This window comes from Hyperolius riggenbachi, chromosome 1, assembly GCF_040937935.1.
Source record: "Hyperolius riggenbachi isolate aHypRig1 chromosome 1, aHypRig1.pri, whole genome shotgun sequence".
Classification (NCBI taxonomy): Eukaryota; Metazoa; Chordata; class Amphibia; order Anura; family Hyperoliidae; genus Hyperolius; species Hyperolius riggenbachi.
The window spans coordinates 247000951-247024794 of NC_090646.1; the positions used below are offsets into that span (position 1 = coordinate 247000951).

The following is a 23844-nucleotide window of genomic DNA, read 5'->3' on the forward strand; positions in this document are numbered from 1 at the left end:
TCCACGGTCAGCACATAATACAGATCCTGACGTGAAGGAGACACACACGCAAGCACAAGGAACCAGGATATGCCCAGTTGTAGTGGAGGAGAGGACTGACTCCCGTAGGAGATGTGGCGCACAGAGCAGGCGTAGATCCGAGCAACCACAAACAATACTTAATATACAATGGGTATAATATTCCTAGCGTATTATAATTACAGCTATCAATGAAACTGCAAACAACTGACTAACATATGTATATATCAGCGATGATCCGATATATAACATAAGCAAGGAACACTGGCTAGGAACTGGAGCAATACAGGGAACAGGACTCAGAAGGATTCGCTACTTCTACGCAGAAGTCAGTGCAATCCACACAAGGTAACAGGAACAGGACTAGGAAGGATTAGCTACTTCTACGCAGAAGTGAGCACAATCCACGCAAGGTAACAGGAACAGGACTGATTTAAGCACGGGTGATCACGATACGTGCAACCTACCAAAACGTGCTAGAAACTGACTGACAGAAAACAGGATATAAACAGTTCAAGTACGTATATATCAGCGACACTGATGTATTAACGTAACACGAATACAAGCAAAATAACAAACGCGCTAGTATGCGTATATATTGGCGATGAACCAATATATGATGCAAGACCAGCAAAGTAACAAAAACTGATGAACAGGACTAGAAGGACTCACTGACTCCTACGCAGGAGATCAGTGCAGTCCATATGAATTAACATTAGAACTATGAACACGGTCTGGGGCCAGAGTAGCAGCAAGACAGGCTTATGCTGGAACTATGATAGCCCGTGGAGCACTGCAGGAAGCAGTCCTTTATACTGAGGTCATCCAATGGAAGCAGACATGCAGATTCCCACACAGGTAAATGATAATCAATCACAGGCTGACAGCAGGAAAAGGCAGACAATGATATGCAGCCTGCCTGAAAGGGATTGCAGCTCCATTGCGTTAGGGGCACAAATAACGTCCCCTAAAACGCAACGTCTTGGTGGGAAAGTAGCCTTAAGATGGCAACACACAATGGACTATGATCCATTTTTCTAATTTGATCATAAATCTGACCAATGTATCACACATATGTATTACATATTTCCTCAATTATGAAAGAAATGATGCCGGGGAACACAAATAGACATATATTTAAAAATATGGAAATTTGATTACATTTCTTGATTGAAAAAAGATAAAACATTTAATTTTGCTATGTAACCAAAATTGAAAAAATGTAATGTTTTATTGTATTGTGTGTGGCCACCTTGAATAGGTACTTTAACCCAGGATTGAACTTCATCCCAATCTGTAGCTGATACCTTCCTTTTCTCAAATAGATCACCTGTCTGTGTGGCTGATATTGTGGAGGAACCCCTCCCACAGTGTGATGTCAGGATCATGGTCCTGACAGTTTGCTGTCTGTAAACCTTGTTGCATCGTGGAAAAAACTTGTGACATGACTACAGGTGCACGATCATGTGAACGACGTCTGGCAAAGTGCAGCGACAACGACCATCACAGCGAATTGGATCTTTAAGATTCCTGACGACTTCCGTGCAAAAGGGCCACAATCTCTTGTATGCTCCTGTCATGTGTTGTCGCGTGTATCCACCAGCAGGAAGGGAGTTCGGGGAATGCTCGTCATCGGTGGACATCGCTGTGATCAGGGCCGGGCCGAGGCAGAGGCTGGGAAGGCTGGGGCCTCTGAGCGCAGCCACCAGGGGGTGCATTTCTCTGTGTTATCCGAGCCGGCGAAGTCCCGATGGAAAGTTCGGTAGGCTGTCACATGACGTGGTGGGCCGCCTCTCCTCTCTGCACTTCTCTGTCTGAGCTAGCGGCAGAGTTTCACCCTGGCCAGTACTACGGTAATGCTTCTGGCACGGAGAATGTGCAGACCAGGCCCCTAAATGACGTCAGGAAGCAGCAGGAGAGTCGTGACTCACAGGCACACAGATGCGCAGCTCTCAGCTGATCACTGGAGACTGAGCAGCGCGCAGATTTTGAATTGAGAAGCCAGGGAGAGCTGGCAGGAGCGAGATGCTGGGCTGCCTGCAGCCTGTGACATGCTGGAACAGCTCGTTAGGGAACTTGCGTCTGAAGCTGTGAGTGACAGAGCACAGAAAAAAGATAAGGAAACACCCCAGTGAGAGTGGAGCAGGGGAAAGAGTACAGAAGCAGAGAGGACAGCTTTCAATTACAGACGGAATGCAGGGATAAAGAGATTAAGCCGGGAAAAGAAAGGTTAACTCCTTGACAGCAGAGAAGACAAGCAGGAAGAAAACACAGATGGAGGAAAGTTGTAAATATCATCTGTAGCAGATAGTGTGCATTACAACTGGGCCAGAGTATACTGACAAGAGGAGGCTGGTGAGATCTCAATAATGTATGTTTTGATTCACATGTATACTTACATACAGAGACATTTATTTGGCAGTGTTTAATGCATACCTGGGGCTTCCTCCAGCCCCATCGGCAGAGATCGCTCCCACGCCGCCGTCCCCCGCCTTCTCCCTCTTCGGTATCGGGTCCCGTAAGTCTGTTCAGTTGCTGTCAGTTGGTGCATGCGCAGTGCACTCCTCTGTCTCGCTCCCGTGTCTGGGAGCCTTCTGCGCCTTCACAGGCGCAGTTTGCTCCCAGCCACAGGAGTGAGACACAGGAGCGCCCTGCGCATGCATTGACTGGCCGCAACTGGCTGAAGTTCTGCTATATCTTCCTACATTGTGTCCCTTCCTGCGTTCCGTACTGAAGTGTGCACCGGCTTGAGTTCCTTCCTGTGTGTACATGTACTTGCTACAGTGGTGGAAAGGAGAGACTGATTATGGCTGCTGATAAAGGGGAGCTGGACCTCAGCGGAGCCAAGCAGAGCACAGGCGTTTGGCTGGTGAAGCTTCCGAAGTAGTTGGCACAGCATTGGGCGAATGCCACAGGAAGGAGTGAAGTGGGAAAGCTCCAGATTGTCAAATTTATGACTGCATTGCAATCGCCCGAATCCCCTAGTGTTGCCATCCTCCTAATGAGTGTGCCTGTCTGCCCTGTGACTCAAACAGCCGCGCTGTCATCAGAGAGATGACAGGCACAGCTACGGCATTGCGTTGCTAGGCAACAGCAGGAAGCCGGCTTCTGCTCTAATGGAAGTGGCTTCCTGCAGCAATGCCTGTGTAAAACATGTGAGCTGAGCTGTGGCTGGACTGGACAGGGGGGAGGGAATCCCCCCTTGATCTCATTCAGGAGGATGCAGTGAACCCTTCACTGTCAACACGTGCCCATGGATGACTGGACGATGGGACAGGGAAGCAGCTGTTATATGGATGTCTGGAATCATCCATGCCTAGAATGAGATCGGTATGGAGGGGGAAGGGGGTTTGGAGAGGGGCAGACAGTTATCTGACAGTCACACACATCAAATCAATAGCTGCCACTGTGAGTGACCAGATGTGTGTTCTCAGTACTGCAATGCCCTCAGTCCAACTCCCCTCACATACATCCTGCATTGGGGGGGGGGGGGGGGCTGCAGTAACTAGGGGGTACTCTATAGGCAGTAGCAGTGTTAAGCAGACTTGCCCAATTACCTCCTTCGTCATCCTCCCAGACCCCAAAATGTGTCCCTGTTAGCCCTGTAAAGTCCGTGACTCACCTGAGCAGTCAGGAGCACAGCAGATCGGCCTACAGGGGGCTGGGAAAATCCTCAGGTCGCTGCCACTAACCTAGCCCATACCTACACCTAACTGTAACACAGCTATTGTGCTGTCCTGTGCCCAAATTATAGGCTATGGCTAATAATTTTAGAATTTTGACATGGGCCCCTATAGTGGCACCCAAATGACCTACTTTGGGGGGGCACTTTGGAAGCTCAGCCTCTGTTGCTGGGGAACTGGGGAACCTTGTCCCGGCCCTGGCTGTGATCCATCTTCCTGCATCATTAGGTGAGTATTCACTTGTTCACAGCAGGACTGATCCTGCTGAGATCAGGTGCAGCTAATAAGTCCAGCAGGAAAAGTTACCAACCTGGGGAATGTGTACTGTAAGCTACTTAGTGCAATACAGTTTAGAATACAGATGCAAGACTAGAAAAATAATGTACATTGACCTTATTTTCAGTTTTGGAAATTAATAGCTAGCTGCACATTGAAATGAGATAGTTTTAAATAACATTAACACATTTGTGCAGTACTGACAGCAGTGGCGTAACAATAGGGGATGCAGAGGGCTGGGACCGAACTGGGGCCTCTGGACAAGGGGACCCATTAGGGGTCATCCTTTATGGGTCATCCTTGCACTTACTGTACCAATCTGTGTCCTGCAGCTGCACCACTATATTTACATTTTCATCATGTTCTGATATAAGACAGAAGATAAATGTATTGGTAGAACATTGAAGTTGATTTAAAGGAACTTTTCTCTTCCTCATTTCTTCAGGATCTCCTCTCTCCATGCCACAACCTACTTTGTTCTGTTGGAATCTAGCCTGTGGAGAAATTGAAGAGGTAATAAGAATAGAATACAGCCAATAAACGATGCGTACATGTAAAAAGGGCGCCTGAAAAAAGGGCACTTGATGTAGCCAATAAATGGGATTTTTCGGTTATAAAAGGGCGCCAGAAATTGCTGATAAACATGATTTCCTGTATAAAAGGGTGCCGGATGTAGCCGATAAACATGATTTAGATTATAGCAGGGCGTGGATATATCCGATATATGGGATTTAATTCACAAAAGGGCGCCTATTGTTAGCCAGCGATGTGATTCCATTTACAAAAATCACCGGATGTAGCCGCTATTGGAATATAACCCTAACCCTAACTTTAACCCCACATAGTACCTAACCTTAAAGAGACTCTGAGGTCTCTTTTTTTTCCCCTGCTTTTCTCATATAATCCTGTTCGGCATGAATGCCCCAGTGAAATCGCCGTATCCTCAGGGCAGATGGGTGATTTATGACTGAGGATTAGCCCTGCAGAGCTCCAGGGCTCACAGGGCTTCACTTCCTCAATGAGGCAGAGCTTCAGGCTGTAGCTCTGCCTCCTCTGCAGTCAACCTCTGCGGATCACTGCATCTCCCTGCCCCTCCCAGTCTTCTTTCACTGAGAGGGGCGGGGAGGAGGAAGAGATTCGCGAATATTGATTGCGGAGAGGCTGAGCTACAGCTCAAAGCTCAGCCTCTCCAGGAAGAGAAGCCCTGCAGGCCAGGGCAGCACAATTTTCTGGTCTAAAACACAGCAATAAATCACCCATCTGCCGCAGGGATGCAGCGATTTCACTAGGGCATTCATGCTGAACAGGATTATATGAGAAAAACAGGGAAAATAAGAGACTTCAGAGTCTCTTTAACCCCCATGGTGGTGACTAACCTTAACCCCCCTGGAGCCTAATCTTAACCATCCATGGTGATGCCTAGCCCTTAAACCCCCCTGTGCCTAATCTTAACCTCCCATGATAGTGCCTAACCTTAACACAGTATTCAGTGAGATTGTTGTAGCTGCAGTTTTTGAAGGATATAACTGGTATTTTGTGCAATCATTCATGGTAGCCGCATTTTCTGTCAAAGGTATAAATGATATTCAGTGAGATTGTTGCAGCCACAATATTTGAACAAAATAATTGGTATTCTCTGTGATTGTTGTAGCAGCATTTAATGACAAAGATAAAAACTGTATTCACAGTGATTTTTGTAGGTGCAATATTGCAAAGATATAACCGGTAAAGATATAACCAGTATTTGCCTTGATCAAAAAACTGGTATTTTGTGTGGATTGTAGTTGCTACAAATGAAATGAAACAAATAATGAGGCCAAAATGTGGTTGAAAAATATAGCCGGTATTATATTAAAGGCATATAGTGTAAGCGTAATTTAAATCAGGTCCTTTATTGTAACTGCAAACATTTTTAACCAAATGCAGACCGACGCAGTATGAATCTAGGTCCAGCAGGTGGTGCTAAGAGGGGTGGGGCTTACCAGCCACTCACCATCCCTTCTTTTGTTCTCTATCACTTTTTTCTCAGCTTATACTGTGCAGAGTGCCCAAACCCTGTCCTCAAGGCCCACCAACAGTGCATGTTTTGCAGAAAACCACAAAAATTCACAGGTATAGCAATTAGTGTCTCAGCAGAGCTGATTATTTACCTGTGTGGATTTCCACAAACATGCACCGTTGGCCTTGAGGACAGGGTTGGGGAACACTGCTGTATACCATCTTTTTAACATTTAATAAGCATAGCCATGCTAAAAGAGAGAGAGAGAGAGAGAGAGAGAGAGAGAGAGAGAGAGAGAGAGAGAAGTAGTGTTAACAATTAGTATGATTTGCTTTCTAGTTGCTGATTATGTAATATGTGTCTTTAAACAGAGACATTTCATTTAGCACGTTTTCACTTCAAATACACATTCAGGTGCAGGAGACTTTAAAGGTCATGTATAATGACTTTTGTTGTTTTTTATTTTCATATGTATACTTTAACCATCCTGGACGTGATTGTCATGTTCAGCCGGCTGCTGCTGTGCTTCTGCGCGCTCCAGCACGTGATCGCTCGTGCACCCGTGTGCCCACCGGTAGCCCGGAGATCATGAATGGGAACATAGTTCCCTTTCATTGATCTAAGTACCTGGCAGAAAAAAAACGACGGCTTCTTATCATAGGCCGCGGTCTTTCTGACAAAAATAAAAAGTTTCCCGTCCTCCTTATGCTTTCTGGAAGCGAGCACTTCGCTTCCAGGGCTAAAAAAAGATAAAAAAAATCTCACTGTGGCCATCTTGTGGCCAAATAGTAAAACTACATCTACGTACATTTTTTTTTAAAATAAAATAAGCACACATTATTACATTTAAAATTAACTGTTTACCTCCCCCACCAAAAATGACCCAAATAAAATTTTTATTGAAAAAAAAATTACAGCGCGTAGCAATGCCTCTCTTAAAAAAAATGCCTTCTGCTTTGTCTATATTAAGATTGAGAAAGCAGAATTTTTTTTTTTTTTAGTAGTTAGAAATTTTCTTCAAAAAAAGGCTTTGTTTCACTGTAATCTGCAGCCAAAATATAGGGATATGGGAATCATGTGAGTGACATGCATGCAAAAGTGGCGCCCAGAAATCGGGGAGCTGGAAATAACGGCTAGTAAAATATCTGTAAATTTACTGATATTCTACTATTTTTTTGTGCAAATTCCAATAGTAAAATAACAGTAAATGTTACAGTTACTTTTCTACAGCTAAACCTAACTAATTCTCACACAGAACCCTCCCTCTACTGATGTCTAACCCTAACCACAACCGCTTTCAGTTTTATCTGACTGGACTGGAAATGTACACCTTTTGTGTGTGAATAATATACCCATAGAAACACAGACAAAACTGATACAAAACTGAAAAGGCATGACTGGACCAGAAATCTACAGATTTATGTGTGAACAAATCCATAGAAACACATACAAAATGGATGCCAACTGTTAAAAACAGGACAGGACGTGACACCTTTTTATATGTGAATCTGTCAGTTTTGTATCTGTCTTCTATGGCTGTGTTCACACATAAAATGTGTGCATTTCTGGTTCAGAAAGGTAAAACTGATAGAAAACTGACAGGACAGAACAGCACTGGACTGGACTTAAAATGTACAGACTTATGTAGAATCTCAGCTCTGCCTGTTCAGTAAGCCAGCACCTATTCAGTAGGAGACCTTAGGCAAGTCTCCCTAACACTGCTACTGCCTATAGAGCGCGTCCTAGTGGCTGCAGCTCTGCTCTGGCGCTTTGAGTCCGCCAGGAGAAATGCGTGATATAAATGTTCTGTGTCTGTGTTTGTGTTATGTGTGAACGAAGCCTATTTATTTGAGGAATCCAATTTTACTTTGTTATTAAGTGGTCTTGTTTTTCAACTTTTTTATACCTGAGTTTGCCAGCAGAACATGTATCAATAAAGGATGCCCACCATTTCTTATTTTTAGTAAATGATGTATATTTTGAAGAGTAAATATTTCTTTAAAATGTTATTATGGTACAAGTCTTTTGTGCTTTTAATGGGTTTTAAGAATGCCAAGGCTACTCATGTATGTGCATTTAAGCAGTGTTTATCATTACCACCCACGTAAACGTTTATCTTCCATTCAAAAAATGTAATGCAGTATTTATTTTTTTACAATACTACTGAAGGTCTTGCGTATGTATTCAGCAGTCCATCACATTGCTCAGAATGCTTTTTTTATAGTGAATTTATTACCTTAAATGCGTGTCAAGGTACCATGCCTGGTTCACAAACTGCTAATACCTGCTCTGCCAGGCCTGGTTCACATTGGGCACATTACCGCGATCACATTTGTGATTTGGCAGCCCAAGTCTCGTGATTTGCCTTAATTCAGCATGATTTGCGCTTGTGATTCCCGTCAATAGAATGAAAATCACAGCACGATTGCCCCCAAAGCGCTGCATGCAGCATGTTTGTGAATGATCACAAATGCTGCAGTGTGAATGTATCCATAGGGATACGCACCCTAAGGGCTGGTGCACACTGCAAGAGCTTTTCTGAGCGCTTTGTGATTTTAAAAGCTCTTGCTAATGTTATCCTATGTGTGTGTTCACACTGGAGCGATGTGATTTTGAGAAGAATCCCTCATAGCATTGCATTAGCAAGAGATTTTCAAATCACTAGCGCTTAAAAAGCTCTTGCAGTGCGCACCAACACCAAGACTGACAATTGAATCTTTAGGGTATTTGTTACATACGGCTTTAGGACATTTTTATGATTAAAAAACTGTAAGGGTAAATGGGAGGAGGAGTACACTCCAATCACTTAATAAGATCACTTTTTTATAAAAATATGAACTTTATTAATTTCATTATGAACATTCAAAATGTTAACTCACAAAGTAACCCACCACCTATCTATAGCATACCACCCCAGCATTCATGCACACATCCATACAGGGACAGAGTTCTTTCTTTAAGGTGATCACCAAAAAATATGTCCATGTATGTTTTAGGTGCACTCTGAAAGTTGAAGAAGTACTAATACTGCACAGTTTCTTTGGGTAGTATAAACGTTAGGATGTTAATGGACAGAGACACATATTTATGGCTCCTGATTGGCAACGCGTACACAGTAGAGCAAAAAAGCCAGTCCCAAATAAGCAGACTTTAGCATAGGCAGGACCAAGCAGCATCAGGCACATGACTTGTAGCAAAAAAGCAGAAAGCAATATGCAGCACGTCACTTGTAAAGCACATGTATGGCTGTATACTCTACCGATTCCACAGCATTGCCATAAGTCCAGGTCCCAAGTGTCCCATTAGGCAGAATCCATGGATGTCACAGATAGGGTCCGGGTCTGGAAAGACATTTATCATCCAAGGTGTGCAGCCGATATGTAGCCGCCAGTGAATCTCCATCACTGTGTATCGGCTAGTGCACTGCACAGGCAACGTTGTAGGTGGTACAGACCGGGAATGCCGGTGGCAGCAGGGAAAGGAGACAGGCTTCGCCGCGGGTTTAACACGCACGCCGTGTATACCCAACATGTTTCGCCGGCTCACTTCCGGCTTTCTCGAGGGGTTGTGTCAGCAAGTATGCGTCAACATCCATTCACTTCCTAATTGTGCAAAATCCTGGCCAATCATCGATGAGACCACCCGCACTTCCGGCCCTCCATTGGAACGCAAGCTGCGACCATAGGTGGGGAGGAAAAGAAGGGGCGGAAGCCCCGAGATGGCCATTAATATAACAACAGAAGCATTATCCATTAGAACATTTAATGCGGATACATGCCGGCATAAAAATATAGATAATTCAAAACACAATTGCCTGTACGGCTCCAGGGTAATACACCCGGGGTAAAGGTTGGAGTTCACCAACCAACCATGTTTACAAAAAGAAAGGCTGGCCACTAGATACAAGTGGGACCGCGATGCTGTACAGAGAAACGTCCATATCGCATCAGGCCCAGGCAGTGCTTCTGTATGGTCACACCAGAAGGTAAGGTGGTGCGCCGTCAGACACAGGACACCAGGGAGGGGACACACTATAAAGGTTGAAAGGGAGAATAGCTTTGAGAATCATTCAGGCTCGGGGGGACAGTAGCTTTTAACTCGAAAATCCAGCGTGCCTCTCTCTGGAGGGCCAATCCATCAAAATTACCCAAACATACAAACTGGTGACAGCGCTCATGGATGCATCTGATTGCAAGCCTACAGAGGCAATGCAGAGCCCCTCTGGAACTAAATACACGCCCTGAATGCAAAGCAGATGCAAATTGTGTACTAATTTTAATCTAAAGCTTTTTGAAGTGATTTTGAAACAGTGAATGCAGCTGGCCACTAGTATACTTACATTCAATTCATACAGCAGGGGGAATGGCAGCGCTTTCAAAACTCATACACAAATTATAACCTAATAGACTTCCCCACGGCGGTGACGTACCACCTTGGCCTGTAGTAAAAGTTTTAGTCCAGTAGTTGTTGGAGCGCTGCACATCATGGCAGATAAATCATTCAGGTATAGGTTCACGCCTCACTGAAGCTATGTCCCCCCTTTGTGCCTGCAATGAGTGTTGGTGTGAAATCATTCAGGTATGAGTTTTGAAAGTGCTGCCATTCCTCCTGCTGTATCAAAATATCCCCCCCCCCCCCTCTGGATATTGGTGTGGACATGGTCCAAACCAATAACTCTTGAATTCTTATAATTCCCTGCATGGGCTGTCTTAAAGTGGCGGGCTACTGGTGAAGGGACCTCCAGATCCGTACTCTTGATTTTAGTTATATGTTCATTAATTCGTCTCCTTAGCTCCCTCTTGGTCTTCCCGACGTAGAAAGTTCCACACGGGCAGACCAAGAGGTAAATCACCAAGATCGTATCACAATTGACTAAATGATGTAGGGTCCAGGTCCTGCCATCCGGTAGTTCCACCACTCTGCCCGCTTGCATGTAACGACAGACGGTGCACCCTCCACACCTGTAGGTACCCGTAACCCTACAGTGTTTTGGGGCACCCTCTGCCCCAGGGAAGTGACTGCTAACAAGGAGATCCCTAAGGGAGGGAGCTCTCCTAAAAGAGAAATTTGGGGATTTAGGGATGAAGGCCGCTAATTTGGGGTCATTATGTAAGATGTACCAGTGGCGTCTAAAGACCTCTGTAATTAGGCCATGCTGGACACAGAACTTCGTGCAGAATCTTATGTCATTATCGACACGTAATGATCGACGTTGTGTGCCAATTAATGTTCCATGATCAGCATGAACTGCGTGTTGATATGCGCGTCTGAGGTGGACATCGCGATATCTATCCCCTATCCTTGAACCTCTTACGTAGATCTCTGGCCTCTACATTGAAAGTGGCCAGATCAAAACAGTTCCTCCGTACCCTCAAATACTGTCCGGTAGGGATCCCTCTGACATTATGTGATGGGTGGAAGCTGTCTGCTCTTAATAATGAATTGGTGGCCGTCTCTTTGCTGTATAAGGTTGTGGAGACATTGCCCTCAACGTCCATTAAAATTCTCAGGTCCAGGAAGGGGACAGATGCGTCCCCACCTGAAATGTGAAACGCAAATTCCGCTCGTTAACGTTCAGTCGGTTCACGAAATCCGTGAGCAGCCCGTGCCCACCGATCCAGAACAGCAACATTTTGTCAATTTACCCGTGCCATGCCACAATTTGGCACAGGTACATTGACATAGAGTCATCAGAGAAGATCTGTCGCTCCCAATCCCCCAGGTACAGGTTAGCATACGATGGGGCACATGTCGTTCCCATCGCCGCCCCCTGCACCTGGAGGTAGTGGGTCCCCTTGAACACAAAGATATTGTTCCATAGCAGGAACTCTAATAGTGCCAGTAGAAACCCATTATCGGCCACATGGGAAATGCTCAACTCACTAAGAAACTTGCAATTCAGCCAGAATGCCCGGCCGAGTCACGCTTTCTCACGCATGCCCGGCCAGATGTGCCTGCGTGACTCAGCCAGGCATTTGGGCTGAATTGCGGGGGACAATAGCCACTCAGTGAGATGGTGAGGGATGAGCAGTCTTAAGGGGGCTTAAGGGAGCCTCAGGTAAGTATGGAACCTGAAACGCCTCTCGTCTCAGGTACATTTTAAGAATTGTGAACACAATTATTGGGCATGTGATGGTGGGAACATATAATTACTCCAACCCACCATGTGACCAGCTCCGGTGTTGTAGGTAATCATATGCAGGGCTATTTTCACATGTACAGGCTCTAGTAAATTTTGGGAGGGGCGGTTGGTAAAAGTGGGCCTTGGGTAGTAAGAAGTACAAATCCGGCCCTGCTAACACTGCTACTGCCCATAGAGCGCATCCTAGTGGCTGCAGCTCTGGTGCTTTGAGTCTGCCAGGAGAAAAGTGCGCTATAAATGTTCTGTGTCTGTGTTTGTGTTATGTGTGAACGAAGCCTATTTATTTGAGAAATCCAATTTTACTTTGTGTTTATGTGGTCTTGTTTTTAAACTTTTTTATACCTGAGTTTGCCCGCAGAACATGTAACCACCATTTGTTATTTTTAGTGAATGATGTATATTTTGAAGAGTAAATAGGTCTTTAAAATGCTACTATGGTACAAGTCTTTTGTGCTTTTAATGGGTTTTAAGAATGCCAAGGCTACTCATGTATGCGAATTTAAGCAGTGTGTATCATTGCCACCCACGTAAACGTTTATCTTCCATTCAAAAAATGTAATGCAGTATTTATTTTTTTACAGTACTATTGAAGGTCTTGCGTATGTATTCAGCAGTCCATTACATTGCTCAGAATGCTTTTTTTTATAGTGAATGTATTACCTTGAATGCTTGTCAAGGTTCCATGCCTGGTTCAAAAACTGCTAATACCTGTTCTGCCAGGGCTGGTTCACATTGGGCACGTTACCGCGATCACATTTGGGATTTGGTAGCCCAAATCTCGTGATTTGCCTTGATTCAGCATGATTTGCGCTTGTGATTCCCATTCAATAGAATGAAAATCACAGCGCGATTGTCCCCAAAGCGCTGCATGCAGCACGTTTGTGAATGATTGCAAACGCTGCAGTGTGAATGTATCCATAGGGATACATTAGGAGCAGCGCTTTGCTGATTGCTGGTGATCAGCAAAACGCTGAAAAAGCACCCTGTGTAAACTAGCTCTAAGGGTTGGTGCACACTGTCAGGAACCGGTCCCGTGGCACGCCTGCAGATACGGTTCCCGACTGCGGGTTTGAGCAGATCAAGCGGGGAGCAGCCTTATTTAAGCTACAACAAGGCTGTCGCCCCTCAAAGCACTTCTCACTGCCACCACTAGCTGCTGCTAGACACTTCAACGATTCCCACTCTGCTGTCGAGTGATCTGCACGCAGTCCGCGTTTCCATATTTGGGTCAGCTTTGCGCTTAGGCCAAACACGGGAATGCCGCGCACACAATACAATCGTACAGTAGCAAGGCACAATCAGGCACTGAACTTGTAATGTAAATTACACTGCAGTCTCTTTCTAGGCTATGAGCTAGTTTAGTACATCAGAAGTCAAACTTATTAAACAAAGATTTAATATTTCTGAAAAAAAAGTGGAACAATGCAGAAAATAATATATACAAAAGAGTTACAAAAAAAAACAAAGTAAAAATTACAAAGATACACAGTAAAATTACAAAGATTTAATATTCCAGAAAAAAAAGTAGAACAATGCAGAAAATAATATATACAAAAGATTTGCAAAAAAAAAACAAAGTAAAAATTACAAAGATACACAGTAAGACAGTTTGCGTAAAATAAAATGGGAAAAAAATTACCAATACGAGGTCTGATTGTTGTTTGCGAGGAGAACGCAGTTGCTGGTCAGACCAGGATAGTCCTAGCGTCTTGCTATCTCCAAAGAACTACAACTCTAAATCTTCCTAGCTGAGATTTTATAGCCAGATTTGTGGCCCGGGGCCACTCAAATGTCCAGATCCAGGAACAATCCAATTTCCTCAGGTGTGACAACACATCCTTCCTGAGTTTCCTGTTAGCCTTTGAAGTTTGCAGAGATTTCCCATCTCCCCATAGATCTAATTTCCACAGGTAGAATTGTAGTCTGGCACACACATCAAAAGACTTTTTGAGTAAGGCTTCCTGACTTCTTCAACATTCCAGCAGGCTGTCATATGTAAATTCCTGGCTCAGGCTGGTGTGATCTGCAGCCAGTCCAGGTGACAATAGTACACATTTGAGACAGTATTTCACAGCAGATCAAAAGGTGGGGACATGACTGCTATTGGCCTAATCAGCCATCTCCTAATTAGAGGCTAGCAAACCAATTTAGCAGTTCCTGCTCCTACTATTCACAAGAGTTCACCCTTCAGATGCAAATGTACTATATACTGGCCTACAGAAGATCCAATTAGCAGCTTCCAACTTCCAGAGGAACTGAATACAGACTCAAAGTACTTCATACTGTCATACAGACAATCACAGCTTCCCCCAAAGCCAGACTGGCTTTAGCAGACATACACATGATACAGTCAGAAAAATGAAAAATATGGCTTCCACGAGATACAATATGGCTGCTATGTTCTGCAGTACATATCATCATCACCACATAGATCTTCACACACACTGCAAGAGCTTTTCTGAGCACTTTGTGATTTTAAAAGCTCTTGCTAATGTTATACTATGTGTGTGTTCACACTGGAGCGATGTGATTTTGAAAATAATCCCTCATAGCATTGCATTAGCAAGAGATTTTAACCACTTAACGACCAGCTAACGCCCATAGGCGTCAGCAGGTCTTAAGTGGTTTACCATGGAAACGGCCGCTCCCATGTCAGCGGCTCGCCGGCAAAATGTAAACACACGGGGAAGAAATCCCCGCTGTTTACATCATACGGCACTGCTGCGCAGCAGCGCCGTAGGGCAGATCGGCGATCCCCGGCCTCTGATTGGCCGGGGATCGCCGCCATTTGATAGGCTGAAGCCTATCCTACAATGCGCAGGACGGATATCCGTCCTGCGCACTTCACAGCCAGAGTGAGAGGGCGGAAGAGGTAGGGAGGGCGGAAAATGCTGCGGAGGGGGGCATTCAGGAGCCCCACCCCCCGCTCGGCCACACAGAGCATCGGCAATCAGACCCCCCAGCAGGTCATCCCCCTAGTGGGGAAAAAAGGGGGGAAGTCTGATCGCCCTGCTGTATTCACGATCTGTGCTGCGGGCTGCAGAGCCCACGCAGCACAGATCTCTAAAACACAGCCCGGTCCTTAAGTGGTTTTTAAAATCACTAGCGCTTAAAAAGCTCTTGCAGACTGACAATTGAATCTTTAGGGTATTTGTTACATATGGCTTTAGGACATTTTTATGATGTCTGAGCATCAGTAAGGCTAGGTTTCCATTTGTGTGCGAAAACAGGCTGATTCCTTGGCTACGAATTCGGATGGAATTTGGCAGCCTATAGAACTCTAGGCAGAGCATCCGAATTTGTGGCCGAGGAAAAATCTGAGGCCCTACAGCATAAATGCTCACATCACTGTCCAAATCCCATAGCCATGCATAGTGCGGCTAGAGGGATTCGGCTGTGAGACATTTCACAGCTGTGCCGCAAGACGCATGCTGCGCACACGTGGAAACAGGTCCTAAAGGCTACCTATTCATGAGTGATAAAGATAAAGAAAAGTTTTGGTATGTTTCAAAGAAAGCACTGGTGAATGTGCAGGCATGGTATAGCTACAACATTGAAAAGGAAATTGTATCTTCTAATGGCAGCACCATGCATGGTCTACTGTTCATTTTTATTATGTTCTATTTGATTTTTTGCTGGGGTGTCAGATAACAATCTCATGATCTTGGTCAATACTCATGCAAACATATTGAATGAATAAATTAGATTCAATTCAAGTTTAGATATTTGGCATTCCAATAAAAATTATCCAAAAATATATTGAGTAGGGATAATCAGTGAGATGCAAATTATTTCTCCTTGCATTCAAATTTCATGAAAATTATATGCAGCTTGAAAATGGACCAAAATAACTTCCTGTTGTTTTAAGAAATCATCAATATGGAAACATTTATCACATTTCTCAAAATATGGGAACTTCCTCTGAGTAGATTAACTTTGACATCCTGATTCTAGCTCCACTGCCATGTATTAGCAGCCAAGTTAATAGGGGGGAGGTTGATGCTACATCTTGCAACTGCCTGTTTAACATATGACCAACTAAGTAAACTAAAGAAAAAAAAAAAAAAAACCTTATGATATAAATGAATTGTAGGTGTAGTATGGATAATTAATAGAACATTAGTAGCAAAAAAAAAGTCTCATTTTTACTTTCAGCAATATTGCTTTTTTTTTTTTTTAATAACATTGCATCATTCTGTCATAATTGCAGTTTACAAACCACACTCTATATTTTAAACTATAAAACAGAGCAGAGCTAATGACCCTTTGAACTTTCCTGCAGTAAAACCTTATCTTTTCTTTGACGTATAAGTGCTTCATAAAACAGGACTGTATCCGGCCCAAGTTGGGTCGAGGAGCTCAAATAAGCTCTTTTGCATAGATTACAACTTAAATTTCTTAACTCATACTAGAAAGCTCTTTTATTTGCAACTGATGTTCTCATACGTTTATTTTCACTTCGAGTTGCTTTAACATGCTGAATCTCATTGGCTGACATGAGTTTCTATGTATGCTGGCCATTGGGTTTTAAACCCCCACTATTGGAAAAATGTATTATAGTTTAGGATTGTGTGTTAAGGAGAAAGAACCTCTTTTATTGCCTTCATGTTTCCCCATCTGTGAGATTTTGTGTCACTTTCTTTTTAGACAAGACACATTGGAATTTCTCCAAGAGTGACAGAGACATTTTTTTGTAGAAAGTGGTATTAGAATTTTGAATTGTGCCTGATTTCCTGTCCCCTGAGAATACTAATTTTCCTATTAAAACCACAAATCTCCATGTTGTACCCAGGAATAGAGATGGCCCGGATGGTTCGCTGGCGAACGGTTCCCGGGGAACTTCCGTGGTTCACGTTCTCGGAGAACCGTGAACTTTCCGGAAGTTTGATTGGCCCCATAGTGCATCATTAGAGTCAACTTTGACCCTCTACATCACAGTCAGCAGGCACATTGTAGCCAATCAGGCTACACTCCCTCCTGGAGCCCCCCCCCACTTATAGAAGGCAGGCAGCGTCAGGCATTGGACTCACTCGTGTGCCTGCAGTAATTAGAGAAGGAAGAGCTGCTGCTGCTGCTGCAGAGAGAGCTATAGGGAAAGCTTAGTTAGGCTCTTGTAGGCTTGTTAGCTTGCTCCTTGCTGATTCTTATTGCTAAAAAAAGCACCCCTCAACAGCTCTTTTGAGAGCTAATCTTGTTCATGTGATCTATTTTTTTTGTGTGTGTGTGTGTGGCCCACCTGCATTATATACAGCCCTGTCAGTCAGTCACAACTGGCCTTTGGCCCTTTGGTGGTAGTTACTACTGTGCCAGGTGCAGATTTGCAATACCTATCACTGCATATAACTACCTGTTGTTCACAGTGCACCCACCCACGTACGTGAGCGCACGCAGTGTCACTGTGCCTGTGCGGTACCTGTCTGTGTGTGACAGGTGTACATTATAATACCCATCACTACATAAACCTACCTGTTGTTTACAATGCACAATTTTTAAGGCTGCTGCTAGCAGCGGCCGCTATAATAACTTTTCTGGTGTGTGTACATGCCTGCCTAATTTTTCTGGCTGCACTGCAGCTGCAACAACAATACAAAAGGCATGTACATGTGCCAATTCCCCTTCGTGATCGTTACCTTGCCGCGGTGAAGGGGCTTGCACAGGGTTGCTCGCCAGAGATTGCGAATTCAAATTTACCCGTGATCATGGGTAGATTTTCATGATTGCAGAACTCGAATTCGAAGAGCTATACTGCTCCCGAATTCGAAGTCGAATGTACCCAAATAGTCACTCTCAAATTCGGCCGTGATCACGGATGTTAACGCGTTATCACGAATTTGGCTTCGGTAACCATGGGAAGACGTCATTGGGCCAATAGAAGGCCCCAGCTGAGGCCCTAGCAACCAATCAGTGGAGGGGAGTCTGGCCCTCCCCTCCTCTATATAAGGCGGCGGCCATCTTAGGGAGCCCATCCTTGCTTGTGACTCTGCGGTACTGAGAGCATCTCCAGTGCTGCTGCACATCTTAGCAAGTGCTTTTCAAGTGTTATACACAGCGTTTTACCTCCTGAACACATTCTACACACATTGATTATATTGTTTTATAGTTAGCATCCCACCCTCCTGCTCATCCAGCATCAGCAGCAGGAGCACAGAAACTCATTGCTCCCCCCTTGGGCAGCCAGTCCTCAGTGGCCTCATCTGCTCCCTCCACAGTCGCCTCTTCATCCTCCTGTGCAGGCAAATGCCGCCAGACCCTGCTCAGCGAGTCCTTTCCCAGTGTGACCAAGGTTCTGCCTCCCACCAACAGGCACATCTGTGTGCTGAACGGGTTGCTTGCCCGGGCCATGTGCTCCCAGCTCCTGCCATACTCCTTTGTGCAGGAGGGGAGTGACATGAGTATGCTCCTGCAGTATGGGATCCCGGAGTGGCAAATTCCCAGCCGCCACTATTTCTCCCACACGGCGATCCCAGCACTGCACCGCTTTGCTATGGCGAACGTGGGACGCTCACTCGATCATGCCATGTCACCATGGATTCATGGAGCAGCCGTTTTGGGACCGACCGCTACCTGTCCTTCACGGCCCACTGGGTCAGTCTGGTGAAATGCGCCAGCGAGGAAGCAGCAGGTCTACCCTCAGGCGCATCAGCACCATCCACACCACCAGTAGTCCACTATGTGGTGCCACCACGTGGGGCCAGGGAAGAAGCAGCAGCTCCCGCTGCCAAGCGACCCCGCCTTAACAGCAGCGTGAAGGCCTGCCATTGCCAAGCGCTGCTGGAGATGAGAAGCCTGGGGAAAAACAGTTTGACGGCAGCCAGCGTGCTCCGCTACCTGAGGGAGCAGGAGAAGACATGGCTGACCCCCAGAGGCTTCAGAGTCGGATTTGTGGTGTCCGAAAATGCGGCCAACCTGCTGGCTGCCATCAGAGGGGACACTTGACCCACATCCCCTGCTTGGCCCACGTCCTGAACCTGGTGGTGCAGAAGTTCCTGCGCACCTACCAGGGGATGGACAATCTGTTGGAAGCGGCTTTCCGCCCGCTCAGCTACTGCTGCAGCAAACCTGGCCGACATGCAGCAGCTTGAGGGCCTGCCACTACACCGCCTTGTAATCGATGTGCCAACTGGCTGGAATTCTTCCCTGACGATGTTGGAGCGGCTGGTTGAGCAGAGGATGACTGTCAACCACCACATCGTTGAGGCCACTTTCGCACCACCAAACTCCAGCTCCTCTCCAACGCACAGTGGGGGCAGATGCAGCAGGTCTGCTTGGTGTTGGCTCCCTTCCTGCAGGGAACTAACCTGGTCAGGGAGGAACGGGCATCCCTCTGCCAGTGGGTGCCCTTTGTTTGTCTGCTGGACAGGACACTTTGTGATCTGCTGGGTGTGGGAGAGGAGACCCTGATGCAGCTGGAACAGCAGCCACCTGCGCAGTCCACTGCGCAGGATTTTAAGTTGTTGGAAGAGGAGGAGGAGGTGTTAGAGGTCCTGGACGTTGCTGTTGAGGGGGAACAGCGGAGCGCTGCTGCAGTGGTGCGAGGGTGGAGAGAGGAGGAAGAGGCTCAGAGACCAGAAGAGGAGGAGGACAGCGTTGTGGCCGCTGACCCTGATGTCTCTGCTGGATGGACCACCCTGTTCCCCATGGCAGCACACATGCTGCGGTGCCTGCACACAGACCCCAGGGTGAAGCAGATGCGTGCTCGGGAGGACGCCTGCATCAGCATGATCCTGGACTCATGGCTGAAGGGGAAGGTGGCTCAGTTCCTGCCTGCTGGAGACCCTGAGCAGCGAACAAGGGAGTTGCAGGAGATCCTTGTTCGGCGATTGGAGGAGGCTTTCCCCCAGCCTTCCACCCCCTTTGCCCCTGTCCAGCGAGCACAGCAGCTGGTGCCTGCAGCCAACAGCAGCAGCAGTATCAGGTGCCCAGGAGACCTGCTGTCCTTGACAAAGGCACTCTACATGACGGTAGAGCAGCCGAGAGAGGAGGTGCGTGCAGCAGCATCCTCCACTCAAAGTTACAGCAAGCACCTGACCCGGAGGGTGGCCGACTACATGGGGTCCTTCAGTGGGCTTGACACCGGCAAGGAGCCTGTGGACCCTTTGGAGTACTGGGTCGAGCGCTTGCAGATCTGGAGTGAGCTGGCGCAGTACGCCCTGGAAGTCCTGTCATGCCCCCTTTCCTGCGTGCTGTCCGAGAGGTGCTTCAGTGCGGACAGAAGCGTGGTCACTAAGAAGCCGTGGATAGACTCACATTTTTGAAGATCAACCAGACCTGGATTGAAGGCACGTTCCAGGCACCTGTTGTCGGCGAGAGGAGGACATGAGGTGCTTGGAAATTATTTTTTCGCAACATCAACCTTCAGCCCCCTGCTAATTTGGCATGGTTTTTCTGTAGCTGCTGTAGTACCACCGCTAGGGACCATGGCCCGTTACATTGCCTGCTGCCACACGGCACTCCTCCTCTTGCTGCTGCTGTATTTAACCTCCTGCTGTCTATGTTCCCACCGCCAGGGTCCACCGAATTTTGCACTGCTGCCATGCGCCACTAGCTATTACGCCACTACAATAGCTACATTTTGTTGTAAAAAATATATATATTTCTGAGGTGTCTTGGTTGAAAACTGTGCTGTCCCAGTTGTGTATTGGACACAATGTGGGCTTCACGACTGCTGTCTGAAACCTCCTGCTGTTTGTATTTATTTACAGCCGTGGTACCAATGCTGGGACCATGGCCTGTTACATTGCCTGCTGCCAAACGTCACTCCTCCTCCTCCTGCTGCTGCTGTATTTAACCTCCTTCTGTCTGTGTTCCCATCGCCAGGGTCCACAGAGTTATGTGCTGCTGCCATGCGCCACTAGCTATTATGCCACTACAATAGCTACAGTTTTTGTTTAAAAAAATATATATATTTCTGAGGTGTCTGGGTTGAAAACTGTGCTGTCCCAGTTGTGTATTGGGCACAATGTGGGCTTCACGACTGCTGTCTGGAACCTCCTGCTGTTGGTGTTTATTTACAGCCGTGGTACCAACGCTAGGTGCCATGGCCCGTTACATTGCCTGCTGCCACACATCACTCCTCCTCCTCCTCCTCCTGCTGCTGCTGTATTTAACCTCCTGCTGTCTCTGTTCCCACCACCAGGGTCCACAGAATTATGCGCTGCTGCCATGCGCCACTAGCTATAACGCCACTACAATAGCGACATTTTTTGTTTAGAAAAAATATCTTTCTGAGGTGTCTGGGTTGAAAACTGTGCTGTCCCAGTTGTGTATTGGACACAATGTGGGCTTCACGACTGCGGTCTGGAACCTCCTGCTGTTGGTGGTTATTTACAGCTGTGGTACCAACGCTAGGTGCAATGGCCTGTTACATTGCCTGCTGCTACATGCCACTCCCCCTCCACCTCCTCCTGCTGCTGCTGAATTTAACCTCCTGCTGTCTGTGTTCCCACCACCAGGGTCCACAGAATTATGCGCTGCTGCCATGCGTCACTAGCAATTACGCCACTACAAAAGCTACTAAAATATATATTTCTGAAGTGTCTGGGTTGAAAACTGTGCTGTGCCACTTGTGTATTGGACACAATGTGGGCTTCACGACTGCTGTCTGGAACCTCCTGCTGTTGGTGTTTATTTACAGCCGTGGTACCAGAGCTAGGTGCCATGGCCTGTTACATTGCCTGCTGCCACATGTCACTCCTCCTCCTCATGCTGCTGCTGTATTTAACTGTGCTGTCCCAGTTGTGTATTGGACACAATGTGGGCTTCACGACTGCTGTCTGGAACCTCCTGCTGTTGGTGTTTATTTACAGCTGTGGTACCAACGCTAGGTGCCCTGGCCTGTTACATTGCCTGCTGCCACATGTCACTCCTCCTCCTCATGCTGCTGCTGCTGTATTTAACCTCCTTCTGTCTGTGTTCCCACCGCCAGGGTCCACAGAATTATGTGCTGCTGCCACTAGCCGCCACTAGCTATTACGCCACTACAATAGCGACATTTTTTATTTTAAAAAAATATCTTTCTGGGGTGTCTGTGTTGAAAACTGTGCTGTCCCAGTTGTGTATTGGACACAATGTGGGCTTCACGACTGCTGTCTGGAACCTCCTGCTGTTGGTGTTTATTTACAGCCGTGGTACCAAACTAGGTGCAATGGCCTGTTACATTGCCTGCTGCCACATGTCACTCCTCCTCCTCCTGCTGCAGCAGCTGTATTTAACTGTGCTGTCCCAGTTGTGTATTGGACACAATGTGGGCTTCACGACTGCTGTCTGGAACCTCCTGCTGTTGGTGTTTATTTACAGCTGTGGTACCAACGCTAGGTGCCATGGCCCGTTACATTGCCTGCTGCCACACGTCACTCCTCCTCATGCTGCTGCATTTAACCTCCTGCTGTCTGTGTTCTCGACACCAGGGTCCACTGAATTATGCACTGCTGCCATGCGCCACTAGCTATTACATCACAAATGTAGCTATGCTGTGGAAGAAAAAAATTTACAACAGTTGAGGTCTGTAAGGGAAAAAACATTAAGTTGGGTACAAGAGGAAGCATATGAACACAAAAAAATGGTGGTGAAGAAGAAGATTAAGAAGAATAACCAGGTGAAAAAGAAGAAGAAGAAGAACCAGGGGAGGAAGAAGAAGACGAACCAGGTGAAGAAGAAGAACCAGGTGAAGAAAAAGAAGAAGAACCAGGTGGTGAAGGAGAAGAAGAAGAACCAGGTGAAGAAAAAGAAGAAGAAGAACCAGGTGAAGAAAAAGAAGAAGAACCAGGTGAAGAAAAAAAAAGAAGAACCAGGTGGTGAAGAAGAAGAAGATGATCCAGGTGAAGAAGAAGAAGAACCAGGTGAAGAAGAAGAAGAACCAGAAGAAGAAGAAGAAGAACCAGGTGAAGAAGAACCAGATGATGATGAAGAAGAAGAAGAACCAGATGATGATGAAGAAGAAGAAGATGAAGAAGAACCAGGTGAGAAGATGATGAAAAAACAAGTGAGGATGAACTAGAAGAAGAAGAAAAAGAAGAACCAGGTGAAGAAGAAGAAGAAGAACCGGGTGCCAGTGAAGAAGAAGGTGATGGTGATGAGAAAGAAGATGGTAAAACAGAAAAAGAAGGCGGTGAAGAAAAAGATGGAGAGAAGAAAAATAAGAAGGTGAAGACGATGAAGAAGAATAAATAAGAAATGCAGAAAAAAAGTTTTCCATAAAAAAAATTTTTTAGTTACACCTATTTAATTGTGACTTCCCTTTAAAAATTCCTCTAAGGCCATCTGAATTTGTGATCATGACAATTATCTGAATTCAATTACCGATCATGAATTCAAATTCGAATCGAATTCTATGGTCGTGATCACGCCCGAATCCAAATTTGACCTGGACCCGAATTTGAATGTACTCAAATCAAATGTGGGTACATTCGAGCATCCCTGGGCTTGCATATCACAATGAAGCAATGACCGCCAGCTATATGAGTGTCTGGGGCGGGGGGGGGGGGGGGGCACACCCAAGATAATAAGGTCGTTGCTTCATTGTGGACAGACCAAATTTGATCTGCTGGACAGTCACTGTTGTTCTATCATTGAGCTGCCACAGCCCGGCGACCATATGGGCTTGAAAACCGCCACGGCCTGCACTCTCGCCATGGTGCGCACCAGTCCAGCATGGCTGTCTCTACACAAACAGCTGTTTGCGGTGCGCAACACAGTAAGTTTGGTCTGTCAGTGTGAAGCAGTACTCT

The 23844-nt window shown here is 46.1% G+C and overlaps 2 protein-coding genes across 4 annotated transcripts in view; both read left to right on the forward strand.

Moving 5' to 3' along the window:
• LOC137504293 (hematopoietic prostaglandin D synthase-like) overlaps nucleotides 1-23844 on the forward strand; it is a 277276-nt gene that overhangs the window by 20215 nt on the left and 233217 nt on the right. Inside the window, exon 2 of one of the 3 annotated variants that reach the window (XM_068232521.1) lies at nucleotides 4423-4490. The exons of the other annotated variants lie outside the window; for them this stretch is intronic. The gene's annotated coding sequence lies outside the window, so the exon portion shown is untranslated. The remainder of the gene's footprint in view (nucleotides 1-4422; nucleotides 4491-23844) is intronic. 3 annotated transcript variants of the gene reach the window in all.
• LOC137571099 (probable ATP-dependent RNA helicase DDX46) overlaps nucleotides 23014-23844 on the forward strand; it is a 57959-nt gene continuing 57128 nt past the window's right edge. Inside the window, exon 1 of the mRNA XM_068279825.1 lies at nucleotides 23014-23076. Within this exon, the coding sequence (XP_068135926.1) occupies nucleotides 23014-23076 (63 nt within the window). The remainder of the gene's footprint in view (nucleotides 23077-23844) is intronic.